This window comes from Spermophilus citellus (assembly GCF_964194105.1).
Source record: "Spermophilus citellus genome assembly, chromosome: 10".
In the NCBI taxonomy this organism is placed as follows: Eukaryota; Metazoa; Chordata; class Mammalia; order Rodentia; family Sciuridae; genus Spermophilus; species Spermophilus citellus.
In genome coordinates this window covers 60205231-60227081 of record NC_138197.1, presented here as the reverse complement: position 1 = coordinate 60227081, position 21851 = coordinate 60205231, and the positions used below count along the sequence as shown (strand labels likewise).

At 30.9% G+C, this 21851-nt stretch overlaps 1 protein-coding gene across 1 annotated transcript in view; it reads left to right on the top strand.

Moving 5' to 3' along the window:
* ABCD2 (ATP binding cassette subfamily D member 2) overlaps window positions 1-21851 on the top strand; it is a 60911-nt gene that overhangs the window by 27555 nt on the left and 11505 nt on the right. Inside the window, exons 7-8 of the mRNA XM_081309060.1 lie at window positions 13864-14009; window positions 18256-18340. Of these exons, the coding sequence (XP_081165186.1) occupies window positions 13864-14009; window positions 18256-18340 (231 nt within the window). The remainder of the gene's footprint in view (window positions 1-13863; window positions 14010-18255; window positions 18341-21851) is intronic.

Genomic DNA, 21851 nt, shown 5'->3' with positions numbered 1-21851 from the left:
CCCCCAAAGTCAGCCATTTGTGTTTTACTTAGTTCACCTGATAACAAAATATTATAATATGGTAATGGTAACCAAAGTGATAAAAAGAAATGTTTTATGGGACTTAGCAGGGGACTAGATAGAGTGAGAAAGAGAAAGGAAAAGAAGGAGGGAAGGAGGAAAATCACAAGATAATTGGTGTTTATTGACCAAATGTGGCAAAATCTTGCCTTCCTTTTTACTACTTTTTTTTTTTTTGATCCTCTAGAGGACGATGTATACACATCCACTGTCTCTCTCCTCAGCAACAGTCTCCAGTTGGGCACCCACCCACCATGGAATTCTATTCCCAATGCTCCTCCTCTCACTACACTTCCTTGGTAGAAATATCTTGAGACAGAAATTTTAAACATGATTTTATTACTACTCAAAATGACATGTCCAAATACTAAGTACAACAAGATCAAATAGATTGAGTCTTTCTACAACCTGTATGAAAGGGTAACTGTTAAAAATTTATCTCCATCCATGACTTTGCAGCCTGAGAAGTAAAATGTTAGGAAAGATAAAGAAGAATTGTATTATAAAGATTGGATTAAATTGACCAAACATTTTTTGGGGGGTCGGGGGAGTGTTCTGGGCATTGGATCTAGGGCCTTATGCATGCTGAGCACATGCTCTACCACTAAGCTACATCCACAGCAGTGATCAAACTTTTTTTTTAATGGGAAAAGAAGGTGGGGTGGTGATGTCTGGGATATTGTATTTCATATCACAGGGAAATTATTATAAATTGTAATCACACACCCCAGAACCAGTTTTACTACAGCCCGCTATAAGATACCATGGAAGACAGATGATGATTTGAGAGTTTCTTTTGCTGTGGTGCTCATAACTCAAGAGGCTACAAACAAAAACATGCAAGGGCTATAGCTCAAGAAAGGCAAGGAATGCAATGGGTGTTGGAAACAAGAAAAAGCAAAACAGACGTGTGCCATTGACCTAGGTTTCAAAAGTTAGTTAGGATTCTAAAGGTAGTTATGAGTAGCCTCAGTTTGTCCAATGTCTGAGTAGGTCAAGAATGCCACAGAGTCAAGGAAGCATGAGAGTTTGGTTTCCGTTATTTGGACACTTTCAAGCAAAACTATTGTATCCAACCCTCCCCTTGACACATCGAGCAGAGGAAAGAAAATATTTGTCGGACTCATCTTCACAAATGATATGTCATCAGTATTTATTGGAAATAACAATAAAATAATGTCTGTCCTTGAGGTCCTTAAGTGTTTCTGAAATGCTCTTACTAGCTAAGGCTCTTTGATTTACATTTTAAGGTGCCCTAGTGCTTTTTAGTTTTTACCTTTCCCTAGTCTCCACCTAAAAAGCACCTTTATAAGTAAACCACACAGTCGTACATGCTAAATTTTATAGACTGTTAATGCTTCTTGTAAAGCATAATGAAACATGACAGTGGCTTTTTTCTACAATATTATTTTTTTCTTTTTTGTCAGGAGATATTCTAAAATTATAAATAACATTTTATTTACCTGCTCAGTGTTTTCTTACTACTTCATTCCCAGGGTCAAATACCTGGTTGCTTAATCTCCTAAATTAAATATAAATATTGTTTTAAAAGTAAAGTAGTTATGAATCACACTTTAAAATTAAATACAACATAAAATATTATATTTTATTATAGCAGGGATTATAACATTATTAATTGAATTGTATGGCAAATTAAATATAGATAACTTTGTTTCTGACTTCTTATGCATAAATGATAATATTTATTGTATTCTGCACAAGTCCTGCTAAATAAAGTGTTGTAAATATTTAAATTGAAGTTCAGAGACTTACAGTTACATATCTAAAGACTTGGAATTCGAACCCTATCCCTGAACTGCTATGTTACTATGTGTCACTGCCTCTTTTTTTCAGGTTAATAAAGTTATCATAATAAAACATCTTCCCATGATATAAAAATCCTCCCACTGTGTTTAACCTTAAATATGTTTTCAGATAATCATAATACTTAAAGCTTCTAGTACTGTTCTAACTTCCTGTGGAAGGGCAAAATATTCTCTTTTTTATTTAGTTGTAGATGGACACAATACTTTTATTTTTATTTATTTGATTTTATGTGGTGCTAAGGGTAAAACCCAGTGCCTCACACATGCTAGGCAAGTGTGCTGCCACTGAGCTACAGCCCCAGCCTCCCAAGAGCATCTTGAACAATGACTGAGCATCTCCAGTTTACTTTTGTTTTTAACATAATGAATTAAACAATTTCTCTGTGTTAGTCACTATTGTACACATATTTCATAAGTCTCTTGTTTTCTGCATGGCAAACTATAAGTCACATGTTGTATCTCTATTTTATAGAGGAGAAATTTAGGTTGAAGTTATCCAACAGATACATGTTGGAGTTAGCATTTGAATTCAGATGTGTTTAACTTTCAAGTCACTTTGTCTTGGTTACTGCTAATAACAGCAGTCTCTGAAAAGTGTTGCTTCTATAACTGACTTTGCAAATATCACCTGCTAAGGCTATTTGCTTGGTGTGTTTAATATAAGATCAAGCTATTGTTTGGAGGCAGAAGTTCTTACATCTGGAGGTAGAGACAATACAAACCAATTTTAACATAAAGCTTAGCATAGATACCAGGCTATTGTTCATATATGTTAATGTGAACCTATATATTCTTATATAAAGTGAAACTCCTTTAAATTAAAAAGTGAATGTTCAATTCACTTTCAAATTAGTTTGTGTTTTCTCCTCTGTCCTAATCTTCTAAAACTCATTTCTTTATAACATTTTAATAATAAATGTTCTCTTAATTTTAAATCAAAATTCTTGGAGAGATATGAAACAAGCATGTCTTAGTTTCACAGTACATTATGTATGACACAATCATTATTTACCCTTTATAGCAACAAAAACAAGAATATTTCATGCCACGGAGTAAAGACCAAATTTTGTTTCAGGAAGTGCAGTAGAATGGGCAGAACATTTAACTGAATGCCAGAAACACCAACATTGGCATTCCTGCACTACATGCTAATCAGCTTGCACCAAATGAGTTTTATTTAAGAATTCGAACTTCTTTTGGATTGTTTCTATGTGAATAATAGCCTTCCAAATCCAGGATTTCTCTGGAAGTTTATGTTCTTTAAAAACAACGTTTAATGCACACTTATAAAACCAGGTGATGATTATTAAAGGACCAATAGCACATGGAATCAGGAAGGAGGTAAAAATGACCTAATTTGCCTCCTTTCTCAATGGAAGGACAGAAAGGATATTGTTAAAGTATAGACAATGAAATCCTTGCTTTTCTTCTTTTTGCTTTATATTAAAAATTAGAGTATACTAAGGAAAGAGACTTAAGAAAGACTGTGGAAAAAGGCTAGTTTAAATATCTTGATCAGGGTATTCCTCTGAGGCTTAAGCTTTTGAAACTTTTGATTCTTAATGAATCTCCAGATGCCAAAACCCAGATAGGGAGCAACTCTTAAGAACAAGGAGTGTGCAGCTATGAGAACAGGATAAAAGAACATGATGTGGCTTAAGCCAGTTCTCTTCAACAGAGCTCCATACCCAGTAGGTCACATAAGCATTGGTTCTGCTGCCCCCAACGTACACAAATGTGGACTTGGGGACTGGGAGTCATATTGGAATAGACTTTGCCCATGTTCAGTCATTGCCAAGAAAATCTTCATAGAATATAAGCTAAAAAGGGCATCCACATGTCTGCATGTTCTATAATAACATTGTTATTATTTTTTAATATATATTTTTAGTTGTAGATGGACACAATACTTTATTTTGTTTATTTTTATGCCTTGCTGAGGATCAAACCCAGTGCTTCATGTGGGCTCAGCAAGCACTCTACCACTGAGCCACAACCCTAGCCCCTGTAATAACATTATTTAATCCACACATATAAAATCAAGTGAGGTGGCTGGGGTGTGGCTCAGTGGTAAAGCACTTGCTTACCACGTGTGAGGCACTGGGTTCAATCCTCAGCACCACATAAAAGTAATAAACAAAGACACTGCATCCATGTACAACTAAAATATATTTAAAAATAAAATAAAATAAAATAAAGTGATAAGTATTAAAATACTGGTAGCACATGGAATCATGAAGGAAGTTAAAGGACCTAACCTGCTTCCTTTATTGATGGAAGGACTGAAAGGATATTGTACACTGTATAGCTTGAGTGTAAATGTACTATAACTGTGTGGCAAATTTCTGATGAATAAATGATAATCTCCCAGATTTGTTTTCTACTTTCCAATGAGTCTGGCATCTTAGACTAATTATAAACACTGTGATTATTTTGTTGTTTGCACAAAATATGATGCATAATGCTCTTTATGATGGGTGTGGCTATCACTTAAAATGTCCTTTTATGAGAAAATGATTTAAGCCATGAAGAAGGCTCAGCAGTACTGCTGTAGGTGATTGACTTCTATTTCTTGCTTTCTATATATTAGACTAAAAGCAAGTAAATTTTGTATAAATATAGTTGAACAATTGTCTGACAGAATTGTAATTGTATACTTTGGTAACCACCTATGTAGTAATTAGTCCTGTTCAGTTTTTATGTCTCTTTTAGCATAAAGTCATCTATAAATGTAAACATGATTTTCTATAGTTTTCTATTCCTTGGAAAAAATCTTAAGGATACTTTTTCATATTTAACTCTTCTCTGAGCTAATTTATAAAAAATTATGATGGAAAAAAATCTTTTTATGTAAAAGCTTTCCTGTTTTGCAAGTCAGTTATTAGGTTAAACCATATAGAGTTGCAATTCTTGTAGGTAATATATGAGGGATTTTACATGGTAAACTAGTATAATAATAAATACAGAGCTAACCTTAAAGAAGTGTGCATTCTTAAAAATTTGGCAATACCGTTATACCTTTATGAATATATTTTATCTAAAATAATGCTCTCTTAAGAAGCTCTGCAATTCCTTACCCTAAACATATAATTTCAGTAATAGCAAATATCTCTTTTCAATAGCAAATATTTGTTATTATCAATAGCAAAAATTTCTTATTTTTGATAAATATTTAAGAATAGTTGGACTTCAGTATTCAGTACTAAAATCTTGTTTTGCCATGCATGAAAAAATCTGATGACATTATTGGTCCCAACATGTACACTTATATGAATTATTAATAGCTAGGTTTAATGAATTTTAGATTGCTAACTTCTTATTGCTATAACAACACAGCAGCACTTAGTGGTAAATTATTTTTAAATTTAACACATCATATGCCTTAAGTAAAGTTAGAATTCTTGTGAAATTTTTATCAATATTGTTCCAAATTAAATTTTACAATATTATAAATTTTTTTCTCTGTCATATAGATCTTTCATGTTACATTTTTTCTCTTAGGGTTTTAATTGTTCTCAACTTGGAAGTATTTAGTATTTTTAGATCATCATTCCAAGCAAATAGCTCTAATACATCTTAATGCCCTCCCTTCTTTCTACCTTTGTCTTGAATAAAGAAAAGTATAAATGCTAATAAATGTTAATATATTTACAAAAAAACCATAAAATATTAGATATTTAAATGTGAACACAAAAAAGTGAGAATGTAATGCAAATTATAAATAAAAATGTCCTGAGACATTTGTAATATATAAAAAGCTATGATCATGGGTAATGAATTTTATCTCAAATGGTTTTACTATTATAGTTAATCATTTTGAATATAAGTGTATATGAAAGAATTATAGACTCCAAATATAAACAATTATTTTCAATTTTTAAATAACAACCATTATTTAAATTATATTGTTATACTGATAGACTTATTCCAATATCTTCCTACATGTATAGAGGTGATTATGAGATTTACTTAAATTAAAACTAATTTATGTTTATTTCATGAATGCTACTAGTTATGAGCAATATGTTATGATTATTTCTTTTGTTGCTTGACTAGGTATGCTACATGATCCCCTTTCTGATGGGCAGAAAAACAAACAGCTACTAATATTCTGACATGGTAATTGATCTACCTGAAATCTTTAGAAGATAATCTGAATAGGTCTATGTATCTAGAAAGGAAAGTTTAGTAAAAGCTATTTAGGTCCTTATCTATTATGTATAACTTTGGTAGAACAAGAGAAACTTGAGTTTGCTCAAAATGTTAATTTCTATGTCTTTGAACTTGAAAGAGAATCAAATGCATGCTAATCATATAACTATTGAAATAGGGTCTTCCATTTCCTTGTGCTTTCAGTTGATTCAATATCATCCTAAAACTTCTTGACAACATTCTAGATAATTAAGTTGTGGCTGTAACTTTATAATAATATTTAAAAATCATTATATTATTAAAGTCAAAAGGTTCTTAGTTTCTCTGTACCTCACTAAATATATGTAGAATGTATTATTTTTACCATTTTACATTGTTATAAAACAAAGATTTAGAGAAAAATGAAAATCTAATAAAGTAGTATATGGTAAGTCCTTAAGTATAATTTTATTAAACATTTTATATAGTATCATCAACATTTTCATTTATATCAATTTTCGAAATTAGCAATTTTCATACTCATATCATTTTATTTAATGGATCAAATAGCAATCATGTGGGCACACTTGCAGTTCTTTTTTTAGCATCATAAAATGTTTATGATTTGGCATTTTATTGAAATAATATCCTGATCAATAAAAAAACAGTAGCTGAAAATTGTGTTTTCTTTTTTGTTTGCTTTTTCATTTTTTAACTTCGGGAGTAGGTAATTAGACATTATTATTAGACTTTTGAAAACTCAATAAGAATTTAAGCATTACAAAAAATATTTAAATCATTCTGCTTTGTCTTGAAGTTAAGAGACCTCATGAGAAAAATTTCCATTACTGTTCATCAAAGAAAACTAATTTCAAAAGGCCTGAAGAAATCATAAGTAATATTAAATTGGTTCTTTAAAAAAGTCACAATATCTTGCTCCTCCAAGTTCCTATAACAAAGAAAGCACTTGGCAACCTAGTGCATTTTGATACCTTTGAGGCCTCATAAAGTGCTCCAGTGAAATAAATGTTGCTGCAGTTACTAAAAGAAATGCTTCTAGTAAACTTGATGTACTCTCTTGAGTACTTAAGAAAACATAGTCTTTAAAATCTACATAGCTAGGTATTTATTATTAATCCTATTGAGTATAGTAAAATTTTACTACGTGATATAAACCATTAGTCTCCTAGTCTCCTATCTGATGGAATAGAAATTATTTTGCTTTCTTACAAGATCTTGTTTTTCTTTCTTTCTTTCTTTTCTTTTCTTTCTTTTTTTTTTTTTTTTTTTTTTTTTTTTTTTTTTTTTTGGTTTGCTTGTTTGCTATGCTGGAGAACAAACCCAGGGCCTTACCTTGCACATGCTAAGCCAGTGCTCAACTGTTAAGCTATACACTAAGCCCGCTCCTTTTTAAGATGTTTTGTTTTCACCCAAGCAGAATAAAGCAGAAATGAACTGTTTCTATTATAGTTAGTTATTTTTTTCCTTGTACTTGTACTGTACTATATGATTTAATCACATTGCTTCATTAAGCGTGGTTAGCAAAAGAAAACACTGCTTCATTAAGTCCTCATAACAAATAGAATGAAAGAAGTTGCTTTACAAAAGAGGTCCTTTTTACTCAGAATTTGTATCACTGTACGTACCAGTAAGTGATGAGATTAGAATTCTATCCCAGAACCATCTCTACAAAGCCCATTATCACAACCGTGATTCTATTCCATCTTCACTAAAATGTAGATGTAAAATATGATTTGATCACATACTAATTAATCAAGTTTTATGAGAGAGGCCTGTAGAAGCACTTGTGGAGTGGGTGCTCACTAGGTTTTGATGATTGCAGTCTTATGTATTGTATCATGACTGCTATTTGGACTAATGTCTGGGATGTATGCTAAAGTGCAAGAATAGCTTTATGGTTTATGTTAAATTGAAGAAGGCAACCAAAGTACTCTTTCCTAAGGTTTCTATATGTTTCTTCTCCTGAGTAGCCTTAGAGCACCTACTAAAAACTGATCACTGGCCCTGGTGATTAATTTCTATTTTATGCTATTATTATCATATATTAAGCCAATGTCACATTTATGAATACTTAAGCTTCTAAATATTTTTAAAAGTATGGTTAGACTAGAGAGGGAAAGATGAAAAATAGGTTAAGAGGGGAAGTCATACAGAGATATGATAGAAGAAATGTATCTAGAAATGTTTTAGCCACTTGGGAAAAAGAGTCTGGCAATTCCTCAAAAAGTTTATGTTTCAGCAATTCAATTCATTGGTATATATCAAATATTTGTAACACCAAAAAGTGTAAATAATGAAATATTTATCAATGGTTGAATGGATTAATCAAATGTGACACATCCATACAATAGAATATTATGTAGCCTTTAAAAAGAATGGGGTACTATTAACACCATAGATGAACCTGATAATCCTATACTGATAGGAAGAATGAAGTTACAAGAGAACATATATTGTATGATTTTATATATTTAAAATATCCATAATAGGCAAATCCATGGAGATAGAAAATACATCTTCTGTTTCCAGGGACTGAAAGGTGGTGGGAATGAACAGTGTATTTGGGTATTGAATTTGGGGAGAGGACAATGTTCTTGAATTAGTGATGAAAACCACATGAGCTTATGAATATATTAAAAACACTGAATTATACACTTTTAAAGTATGAATTTTTGATGCATTAATTTTGTCAGTTAAAACAAAAATATATAATCAGAGTTTCTTTGTATTTATAAAGATCTTATTTGTATGTATGTATATAGTATAGTTTAAATTATAAAAATTTTGAATTATAAATAATAAATATATTATAAAAGAACCATGTACTATCTATCACCAACTAAGTGGTTCTCATACTATGAAAAAATAGATAGACATTTGATATACAAAGTGCATTTTATATTCTAAAACCTTTCTTTCCAGACATGGACACATATATACAATATATGCTTTATTCTGTTTTTTTTTTAAAGTAAGTTGCAAAACAAATAATCAAACAGAAAAGTAAATCGTAATGTTCATAAACCACCTCTAAATACTTTAGGGTATATTTTCAATGGCCAAAGATATTCTCTAACATAACCTTGTTACAATGATCAAATTTAGGAAATTCAACACTTATATAATATTAACATCTAAAATATAGTCCTTATTCAAAGTGTGCCAGTTGTCATTATACGGTTTTTATAGTAACATGCTTTTCTGTAATGTTTTGAACAATCAATAAAAAATAATAATAATAATAAAAGGCCATTGTTTAAAAAAAACATGCTTTTCTGAACCCAGTATCATTTGTGGCTTTAGTTTTTTTAATCTCAAAGATTTCCTCAGTATTTCTATTTTTTTCTCATGATATGGATATTTTTAGAGAGTGCAGAACTGTTGTTATTTTTAAGACAATTTGGATTCATCTGATAATTTCCACATATGATTCAGGTTATGCATTTTTTTTTCAGGAATACCACCTGTTTTAGTTTCCAAGAGCAACTATAACAAATTACCAAAAAACTTCGTGATTTGAAACAAGAGAAAGTTATTTTCTTACATATTTGGAGGCCACAAGTCAAAGTATTGACAATTGCCACACTTTCTGAGGCCTCCAGGGGAATATTATTTCCTCCCTCTCAGCTCCTTGCAGTGTTAACTCTTCTTGGTTTATAGCAGCATAACTGGAATATCTGCCTCCTCCTTCATAAGGCCTCTTTTTTTCCTTCCCGTGTTTCTCCACTTTTATGTGGGCATTTATTGAACTTAGGGTTCATCTAATTAATCTAGAATGATTCTATATCAAGATTCTTCACTTAATTACATCTGCTAAGACCAAACTATCCCTATTTATAGATGGTATGATCCTATACTTGAAAGATCCTGAAAGTTCTACCACAGAATTTCAAGAGCTTGTAAACTCAGCAAAGTAGCAGGATACAAAAATCAATGTATGAAAACATACACTAGCTTTTCTATACAGCAATAATTAACCACTAAGAAAGAAATCAGGAAGATGATTTCATGAACAACAGCTTTAAAAATATAATTTAGGAATCAATCTAGCCAAAGAGGTGAAAGATCTCTACAAGAAAAATTATAGAACACTTAAAAAAGTCAAATAAGACATCAGAATATAGAAAAACTTCCCATGTTCATGGATAAACAGATGAATGGAACATGGATAAGCAGACTATTGTTAAAATGCCACCCTCCCCAAAGCAATGCACAGATTCAATGTGATCCCCATCAAAGCATCTATGATGGGGGCCAGGTTTGTAGCATAGTGGTAGAGGGCTTGCCTAGAGCACTTGCCTAGCATGCATCACTGGGTTTGATCCCCAACACCACCTAAAAATAGAAACAAACAAAATAAAGGAATTGTGTCCATCTCCAATATATATATAGTGGTCTTCACAGAACTAGAAAAAAATCAATCTAAAATTCATATGGAAGAACAAAAGACCCATAAGAACTAAAGCAATTCTGAGCAAAAAGAGCAATGTTGGAAGAATCATCACAATACCCAACTTCAAATTACACTAGAGAACCATAATAACAAAAACAGCCTAGTTCTAACAGAAAAAGAGACATAAACAATAGAATAGAATAGAAGACACAGGGACAAACCCACACAGCTAGTCATTGATTCTTGACAACGGTACCAAAAACTTATGTTGAAGAAAAGATAGCCTCTTCAACAAATGGCGCTGGGAAAACTGGACATCCATCTGTAGAAGAATAAAACCAAGTCCTTGTTTCTCACCCTGCACAAAAGTCAATTCAAAACGGATCAAATATCTAATGCAAGACCAGAAATGTTATAACTGTTAGAATAAAACATAAGGGAAGCACTTCAACATGTTGTCATAGGCAATGACTAGCGGAATAAGACTTCTGTAGCTCAAGAAACAAAAACAAGAATCAATAAATGGGGTAGCACCACATGAAAAAAAAACAGTCTACAGAATGGGAGAAAAATCACTCTTCTGACAGAAGACTAAAATCCAGAATATATTTTTAAAAAAACTCAAAAAACTTAACATCAGAAAGCAAATAATACATCCAACAAATGTGAAAGCAAACTGAACAGAAACTTCTCAAAAGAAGAAATACTAATGGCAAAGAACTAAATGAAAAAATGTTCAACACCTTTAGCCATCAGGGAAATGCAAATCAAAACTGCAATGAGATTCTATCTCACTCTGGTCAGAATGGCAATCATCAAAAATACAAACAATAATAAATTCTGGCAAAGATGCCGAGAAAAAGGAACTCTTATATACTGTTGGTAGAGATATAAATTAATAGAGCCATTATGGAAATGAGAATGAACTAAAAATTGAACTACCATGTGATCCAAGTATACCACTCTTTGGTAGTCATCCAAAAGAATTAAAGTCAGCATACTTTAGAGATACATGTATGCCCATGTTTATTGCAGCACAATTCAAAATAGTCAAGTTATGGAATCAGATGAATCCACAAATGGGTGGAAAAAAATCCACAATGGAGTTTTGGTCAGCCGTAAGGAACAATGAAAGTATATCATTTGCAAGGAAAATAGCTGGAACTTTAGAGCATCATGCTAAGTGAAATAAACCAACCACAGAAAGATTTTTTAAAAATCATGTTTTCTCTCATATTTGGAAGCTATAGGGGGGAAATGGGAATGTCATGAAAGCAGAAGAGAAATCCCTCACTAAGGTAGAGGAAGGTAAGCATGGGAAGGATGGAGGAGAGGGCTAAGGGAAAGTACTGGGGAGTAATATTGACCAAACTATGCTATATGCATGTGCAAATATATGCCACAATGAAACCCATTATTCTGTATTAATTAATATGCTCTAATAAAAATATTTAATTAATTGCTATAAAACTAACAACTTCTATTCACTACCAGAGGATTTTCATTATTTGAAATATTCTGACTATATTTAATATATTTTAGATTTATTTTTATTTTATAATCTATACATCAATGCATGTGAAATAAAATGAAATTTCTTACAGGAAAAAATAAAACCTATTTGTAAATTAGGTTACTGATCACAGACAGTAGGGTTAGGAGTAAGACATATGTTTCTGGATCTACAATGAAATTCAATATATTACCTAAATAATGTTGCATCCTTCTCAAAGGATGTTCAGATCTGGATGGAGCTAGGAAATTATTGTTGTTTTTTAATATCATAAATTCATACCAATACTCTAATTGTAACATTAATCTCTTCTCACCTTGCACATTCCATATTTCTGTCTTCCTTCTTCCATAGTGAGAATTCCAGCTCCTAACAATATCAAAGTATTTTATTTGATCAATCCTATAATATACATGAAACAGTTTCAGAATTGCTGTACCTATATTGTTACCAAAAATAAGTTTGCCAAATGAGGTTCAACATTTCTTTTTCTTTTTTTCTTTTGCCTTTGATATTATGGAGCTAAATTCAAAAGTTGTTTAATTTATCTCTACTCCTACATTCTCCTCTTTGGGTTATATCATCCATTTGATACTTGTTCAGTTAATTTGTTTCTGTTTGTATTCGATATTAAGATTTCTTCCTTCATTGCTGTTGGTTTAATTTTATTATCAATAATAAAATTTTAACATGATTCTACAAAACTATATTAAAAGGATACTTAAAGAGGCCATTTCCTTCCTTGTCCGTCTTCCTTGATCAGTTCACCTCCTTGAGTAACCGATTTCTGGTTTATTCTTCCTGTATATCCTTTCGGAGTTATAACAAGAAATGTGTATATCTTGTTTTGCTTTTTAATTCTTTTTGACATAGAATGTAATATACTATATTTCAGTGTTTCTCTACTGGAGATGATTTTGTCCATGAAGGGACTTTTGGCAGTATCAGGAGATAAATTTTTTTAATCACCACTGAAGGGAGTGCTACTGAAATCTAGTGGGTAGAAAACAGGTATACTGCTACAATATGTAGGACAGCCTTTGACAATAAAGAATTTTCTGGTTCAGTATATTGATACTGCTATTTAGAAATCCTGCTTTATGTCCATTTTTGCATTTTCCTTTTAAATATTAGCATAGAAATAACTTTATTATCTTTATAGAGATCTTCCTCATCCTTTTTTATAACTGTGTGGTGTATATACTATAGTTTATTCAAACAATCTATGGGTATTTAAGTTGTTTTTAAATATTTTGTTTTTAAAATAATATTGTAATGGATGATTTTATGCATTTTTTTACTTCTAGTATTTCTAGAAATATATCCTCAGAATAAATGTCCAGAAATGGGTCAGAGGGCAAATAATATGTCAGTTTGCCAGATCTCCTCCAAAGGGATTCTACCATTTTGCATTTTTACCATAGTATCAGAGTATCTATTTCCTCATAGAGTCATAGCAGAGTGACTTATCAAGCTGTTGAACTTTTGCCAGTGTGATCAGCAAAAAAATGCAGCAACATTTTAATTTGCATTTCTCTAAGAATGACATTTTTTTTCATTTTGTTTACATTGCTAAGTCAAACAAAACCCCAACTTTTATAATGTTTAGAACAAATAATTGTAGGTGAAGTACAGAAGAAATCTTTGTCAAATACAATTGAGTAAAGAACATATGTCTCTGCTGAAAATGTCAAATGATTTCTTGTCAAAGTTTTTCTTGTGTTTATGTCTCAATAAGTTTTTACATAAACACAATAGGGCATTATTTTGCAGTGCCTGAGAGACAAGTGCTTATCTTCAGGTAACAAATATAATATAGAGTTTAAAGTCAACTCTGTTGTTTTTAGATCAACATTATGGCACCCTGAGTACACTAAAGTGATTTTACACTAGGATCCTGTGTGCTTGGTGTTTTACAGGCCGTATATGTCCCTTGGAAGTCTTCGAGATCAAGTCATTTATCCTGACTCAGTGGATGATATGCATGCTAAAGGTTATACAGATCAAGATTTGGAATGTATTCTACACAACGTCCATCTCTATCACATAGTTCAAAGAGAAGGAGGTAGAATCTATCAATTTTTAATGCTTCTACTTCACTTAAAAATAAACTTGGCTATGTAATTAATTTATGGTTTATCTAAATGCATGCTATTATTGGAACATAATAAACACATGGTTTATTGCTTTTCTATTACTGACACTCCCTCTTCTGCCTGAGTATGTTTAACATAGCATGCTAAGCTTTTATCAGATTTTAGTGTCACTACAGCTAGTATTTTTAAAAGTTTTTGTCTTTTATATTTAAATGTATAAGTGTCCCTGAGGTTGTTGCCGTTCTTCATTTATGTAAAGTCTATGACAGAAATACTGGTCTGCCAACCTCTCAGCTTACATTAAATTTAATTACTAAAGTAAACCAGAATTCCAGGTTTAATTTTGCAATGATTTTATGATATGTTTCACACCCCATCTACATTGTTAGAATAAACGGTATAGTATGTGATTGAGAATATGGACTTTGAACTCAAGAGAGTTTGACAATCAAATCCTGATAGTTAGCACTACTTTCTGTATCTTCAACTGTAAAAATGGATAAATTTTTTTTTGGTAAAGTTTTAGTGAAGATTAAATAAAAAATAATTAAACATATATATATAAAGCATGTAGCATAACAAAAATTAATAGGAAATGGTGATATAGCAGTTGTAATGTTGATGCCTATGATACTTTATCTTTGTGTGGTGGTATTTCATGTTTTACTTAGCAATTTCACATGTTATTTCATTTGATCCTAATAATAAGCAAATTAATCAGCAAGGCAGACTCTTTTTTTTTAGTTTTTTTTTTTTTAGTTGTAGTTGGCCACAATACCTTTATTTTGTTTGTTTATTTTTATGTGGTGTTAAGGATCGAAACTAGGGCCTTGAATGTGCTAGGCAAGTGCTCTACTCCTGAGCCACAACCCCAGCCTACTTATTTTTATGGGGTTGCATTTTTTACTACAAAGGGAAAGCAGATTTTCTTTTTGTTTCATGTGGTCAACTCCTTCTTGATGATAAAATATTGTGGCAGAGTAAATGCTACATATTTGTCTTGGGCAAGTTATTTTGAGTGGGTTTGAAATCCAGTGAGCCAGACAGAAGCTTAAAATAGGGGATATTATATTCTTTTAAAAAATTGTGACTACATCCTAAAATTAGTTTTAAGGCTATTGTAAGCCTACATTCCAACACTTGAATAATTTAGGCATGTAATAATTTTTGTGTCTTTTCCCTATTAAAGAAAAACAGAAGAAAGTTCCAACCTTAATAATACAATAGTAATTGTTATGATTTATTAAGTATTTATTATTCGGTATATACCATTTAAGCAATTCATTTATCATTTTATTTAATATTCATAAAGAATTCCATGATGTAGGCTTTACTATTCTCATTTTATAGATTAATCTCATTAATAACTTACTTAGGATCTCCCTATAAATATGGAGCAAGAATTCAAACACAGACTTGAAATTGTGTTCACTGCTAGGGTATGCTTCTAGGCTATGCTACCCACTAGCTTTTTAGATACTTATAAGAACAATTATATCCTTACATGTAAGAATTTTTCAAGAAAAATTGTTTTCCTTTCTTAATCCTTAAACATGATACATTTGAGTAAAGCAAAAAAAAAAATAACTTTCAAGTATATCACTTACTTTAGAAGAAGCCTATGGAAGTTCTATTTAGACTAGCTAATCCTTTGCTTAGTAAAGGATGGAACTAAGAACTCCATACCATTCTATCAAACAAGTTACAAAGTAGGAAAGAATAGAAGTGGTAACAAATGGATATGAACTAAAGAAATTTGTGCATCTCTAGGAAACAGGAAAATAATTTTATTCTTAGTTGGTTTAGTCTCGATAAACTCACATCAGAGGCAGCCTTAGGACCCAGAGTTCTAACTTATGTGTAATGTGATGATGCAGTATTACCTGTAAAACCTTTTGGCTTAAAAGACATAATTTATTAAAATATGTAAAAGTTAATGTTTCCTTTTACCCAAATACTTTTCTGTTGTGCCTTGTTCTTGGTAGTCAGGGGGAATACTATTTTAAGCCCAGAATATTTCTTCACTGTGTAGCAATCTAAATTGACTTTTTCAAACCATCACTTACATTTTATAAGTAATATAAAATTCAGCATGGGGAAAGCACAGAAAATCACATGATACATATTATATTATATATTATTATTTCAATAAGTTCTAGAAGTAAGAGCTATTACTCCGATGGCATTTTGAGAATTTTTTCCTAATATAAAATTAAAAGGATGTATTTTTTTTTAGTGATAGAGGAGAGAGAAGAGAGAGAGAGAGAGAGAGAGAGAGAGAGAGAGAGAGAGAGAGAGAGAGAGAGAGAATTTTTAATATTTATTTTTTAGTTCTCGGCGGACACAACATCTTTGTTGGTATGTGGTGCTGAGGATCGAACCTGGGCCGCACGCATGCCAGACGAGCGCGCTACAGCTTGAGCCACATCCCCAGCCCAGGATGTATTTTTAAATATAGACAACTTCTAGAAGTTTACCCAAGGAAATGAACAGTGGTTCTCTGAAGTAAAATTTAGTGTTGGTGGAAAATTAGGAAGTCTTTTCATGCCAGACACTTCTAGATTGATTATTTTTAATGTATTACTGTCATTATATTTATTTTTTTAATTTTTAGAATAGGTAATCTTTCACATTATTCAAAATTAAAAAGTATTAAAAATGCATTCTGAAAAATTCTTCCTGTTTTTGTTCCCTTGCATCTAGTTATCACCTACCCATTAATAGGTAACCACTGGTTTGGTTTCTTATTTACTATTTTAGGCTTTTTTAAAAGTGCAGTGGACTTTGCAATGATAAACTTTAAAAGAAAAAGACATTAATAAGCATAAAGATGCATTTTATGTTTAACAACATTTTCTATCAAAGATTCTGAATTTTTATGTTGAAAGAAAAACATTCTCCTTCTGATCAGCAAAGAATCAAATACTCATTTTAATAATTTGGATTTTTAGATACCTAGTATACATTAAAAAATGAATATTCTGTTTTCTTTCCCTTTAACCAAATTCATTTAGAAATTTTAATCATGATGAAAATTCAGCTAAGGGAGAAGGATGAGGGCAACGAATGTGGAATTTTTCCAAGTGGGAGAATCAAACCCTGGACACTTAAAATTTGGAAATGTTACTCCAAGTGTTTGTCGAGTTTTGACAGTCATTTTTCTTCTTTGAAAATTAGGCTTTGTAGGAATGGAACTGTGGTTTTGTTTTTAAATAATCTTTTCTCCCCTGTCTTACAAAAGTAATACAGTCTAATCATAAAATGTTTAAATATTCTAAAAATGCTTAATGTAGATTATAAAGAGCTCATAATTTTACTCCCAAATATAGTTCTTAATGTATGGTATATGTGTGTATTTATGTTTATTTACAGAAATGCAATCATAATACATACAATTCTGCAATTTTGTTTTTTCAAAATTTTCACTTTAAATATATAGAGCTTTTTTTAAACATAGAAATCTTACTTTTTGAATAAATATCAAATGGAAAGTCAGTAGTTAAGATGTCTTCAAAGGCAGAACAGGTAAACTAAGAAAACATCAAATATACTTAGATATAAATCCTAGTTCTGATTAACTAACTATAAGCTATTATCTCATGAATTTTGTACATATAAAAGACAAGTAATAATATCTGTCTTTAAGCTGTAGAGTTAAGAATGAGAAAAACTGACAAGGTAGCAGGCAAATGGGAGTCTTTTAAATCAGTTCCTCTCCTACCCTTTGTAGGCTTTGTAATTGACCTATGCAAATTTGTTGGTCTTTTTTTCTGTCTTCCTCTAAAATATGCATAAACCCATCAACACTTTACAGATATGGAGAAACAAACAAAAAAATTTAAAGTTTCAATGTTTAGAATTCTTACAAAATGATTTGTCAACATAAGAAATTATTACCATTAAAAATATCAAATCTGAAACAAAATGCTTGTACATGAGGCTCTGTGTCCAAACATGTTCTATAGAATACCAAGTTCTTCATGCTTACAATTAGAACATGCCAGTAATCACTTTTCTGGCCAGTAATCATTATTTCTATTAGAAAAAATGACAATTAAGGAATTTTAAGTATATATATATATATATATATATATATATATTTATATAAATATATATTACATTAAACATATTTATATGTAAATATTTATATACATCATAATTATATATTATATGTGTAAATATATATTTACATATGTATATTTTTACTTTTTTTAGGATGGGATGCTGTTATGGACTGGAAAGATGTCTTGTCAGGAGGAGAAAAGCAAAGAATGGGCATGGCTCGTATGTTTTATCATAAGTAAGTATGCTCTATTCAGGTAGCTAATATTCTATTGCAATAACCAAAGAAAAGGGGGTAACAGGATTAAGTATATGCATCTTTCATTTAAAAATATCTTTCTGTAAAAACTAATGCATAGAATTTACAGTTTTAAAGTTTCTTACCTTATTTTTCTTACAGCTAAATCTCTAAGTATTTTGGCTTTTTTCTACCTCTATGTCAAGAAACCTATATGAAATAATGCACAGAGGGTCAAATTAAATTTTTGTATATCCTAAGGTTTAAAAAAGGAGTGTTACTAATTTCAAGTGTGGAGAATTCCTAACCACTAACCAGTACATATGTGTTCAGTAATACTTCTAAATTGAATTACTAAATTCAAACTAAATAAACTTTTTAACCATTGAGCAGCCTCTCAAACCAATGATCTGCTCCCTCTGAAAAACCAGAAGTTATTTCCAATGAAGAAAGAAATCAGCCCACATATGTCTTGGTAGACTCAGAAAAATCAAGAGAGAGAAAATCATTTCTTTTGATAAACCTTTGTTTTTTTCATCCAGGTTCATAGTTTTTTGAGATACCAAGCAAATGACACAGGAAGGAAATAGTGTTCTGATTCGTTTTGCTTTTTTGTCCTGTTCTTTGAAGAAGATCTCAATATCTATCTCTGTCTCCTCCCAACACACACACATATCTATTTCCCCATGCCCCTCATATCTTAGGTCTCTAGCAATGAGAACCTGAGTTGTGCAAAGCAGGAGTTTACAAGGAACTATGTTACTCATTTTAAGTACTTATGTCTTGAGAAAAAAGGACTAAAATTGTGTATATAAATGGGGTGTGAGTTAGGGCAGATGCAACATTATTTTTTCCCTACATTTTTTATTGGCATATTATAGTTGTACATGATTATGGGATTTGTTGTTACATATTTGTACATGAACATGATTTAACAATATAATTTGGCCAATATCATTGCTCAGCACTTCCTCCTCCCTCCCCATCTTGCACCCTCACTCATTCCTTTCTTCTACTGATATTCTATTTTCATGAGATTGCTCCCCCTTTCTTTTCCTTTTTTCTTTTTGGTTTCCACATATGAGAAAATCTACAACTCTTAACATTCTGAGTTTGACTTATTTTACTTAATATAAAGGTCTCTAGTTCCATCCATTTTCCTGCAAATGAGATTATTTCATTTTTCTTTATGAATGAATAAAACTTATATATATATATAAGAAATAATAACAATTAATAAATTTCAAGTATATATATTTATATAAATATATTATATTAAATAAACATATTTATATATAAATATTTATATATCATATTTATATATTATATGTGTAAATATATTTATGTGTAAATATGTAATATATATATATATATATATATATATATATATATATATATATATATATATATACCATGTTTTCTTCATCTATTCATCTATTGATAGACACTTAGGTCCACATTGTGAAATGTGCTGCTATAAACATGGGTACGTATATATCACTGTAGTAAGATGACTTTAATTCTTTAGGATAAATACCAAGGAGTGGTATAGCTGGGTCATGTGGTGGTTCTATGCCTAGTCTTTTGAGGAATCTCCATACTAATTTCCACAGTGGTTGTACTAATTTACAATTCTATCGACAGTATAAAGTGTTCCTTTTTCTCCACATCCTTTCCAGCATTTATTGTAGTTTGTATTCTTGATGGCTGCTATTCTGACTGATGTGAGATGAAATCTCAATATAGTTTTGATTTGCATTTCCCTAATTGCTAATGATGTTGAACATTTTTTCATAAATTTGTTGGCCATTTGTATTTTGTCATTTGAGAAGTGTTTGTTTAATTCATTTGCCCAATTATTAATTGGGCTATTTGATTTTATGCTGTAAAGTTTTTGAGTTCTTCATATATTCTAGATATTAATCCTCTTATCAGAGTAGCTAGCCAAGATTTTTCTACCAGTCTGTAGGTTCTTTCTTCACACTTTTTATTAATCCTCAGAGATTCAAGGATTGACCAGGACCCAGAGATGCTTAACCACTGAGCCACATTCCCAGTCTTTTTTTTTTATTTTTTTATTTTGAGACAGAGTTTTGCTAAGTTTCTTAGGACCTTGCTAAATTGCTGAGGCTGGCTTTGAATTTGCCATCCTTCTGCCTCAGTCTCCCTAGATGCTGGTATTACAGGCATGTGCCACCATGCCTAGCTTCTCTTCAGTTTTATTTTCTTTGCCATGCAGAAGCTTTTCATTTGATGTCATCTCATTTGTTAACTCTTGGAATTATTTCCTGAACTTTAAGGATCCTGCTGAGAAAATTATTGCCTATGCCTCTGTATTGGAGTGTTACCCTATGTTTTCTTCTAGGAGTAGGTCCAATGTTATTGAATGAGTTGCAGAACAAGCAGTAATACTTTTGTAAAGAACTTTTAAAAAACTAATCAAGAAAGCAAATATATATACAGATATATATCTGTATATATACGTATATATATAAAATAGTTCTTGTTGAACACTTGCAACTAGTTGGCAATCATTTTGAAGACTTTAATTGTGGAGAAATTATTAAACCTTTATTAAAAGAGATAAATAGTAAAATGAGCACCATATACTTAATGCACTCACTCAATATGTCTATGTAAATTTGCTGCAATTGATTTACCTTATTTAAAAAAAAATTGAGGTATTATAAAACATCTAAAGAATTTCTCCTTCTCCCTCCCCAACTACCTTTTAAACATTGACTCATTTAAGAAACCAGGTCAGATGTCATATGAGAATGTTGCCTAGTCTCAGTTGATCTGGTTGCTTATTCATGGGGCCCTCTAAATTTTGTTCTTCTCATTTTTTCTGTAAACTGTAAATTAGAGGGAAAAGCTTGATCAGACTTAGGTTCAGCCTTTTTGATAAGACTATAATGCATAATGTCTATCATTAAAAGAAGAATGAATTATTTAAATAATTTTCTTAAAATCTTCTTATAAAAAATATAGAATATCAAAAAGAATTTAAAAGCTGTTAATTCATCAGTAATAATTTCAAATTTTGGGATAAATTTCTTTTCAGTTTTGTTGGTACATAAAAGTTGATTGTAATTTTGTCTTAATGTAGCTATTTCATAAATACAACATATTCCTCTTTTTATTTCATATTTTGTTATGTGCATTCTGTATTATTGTGTAATAAGCTAGCCAGGGCTCTTCTTGATACAAAATTTATGTTCCAAATGTAGATTGTAAGCATGCTATTTTGTGACTTTTCATAAACATATGTACATTATATAACCAAACCTCCAACAATAGGATAGGGTATTTCTATCACCTAGAAAGTTCCCACATGCCCCTTTCCAATCATAAACCCCATAGACAAGTTTTAATCTGATTTCAATCATCATAAATTAGTTTTACCTCATTCTATAACTTCATATAAATGAAATAATGCAGTATATATTTTCCTAACTACATGGGAGTTTTTTTGAGAAAAATAATTTGTTGTGTTAATAGAATGATATTT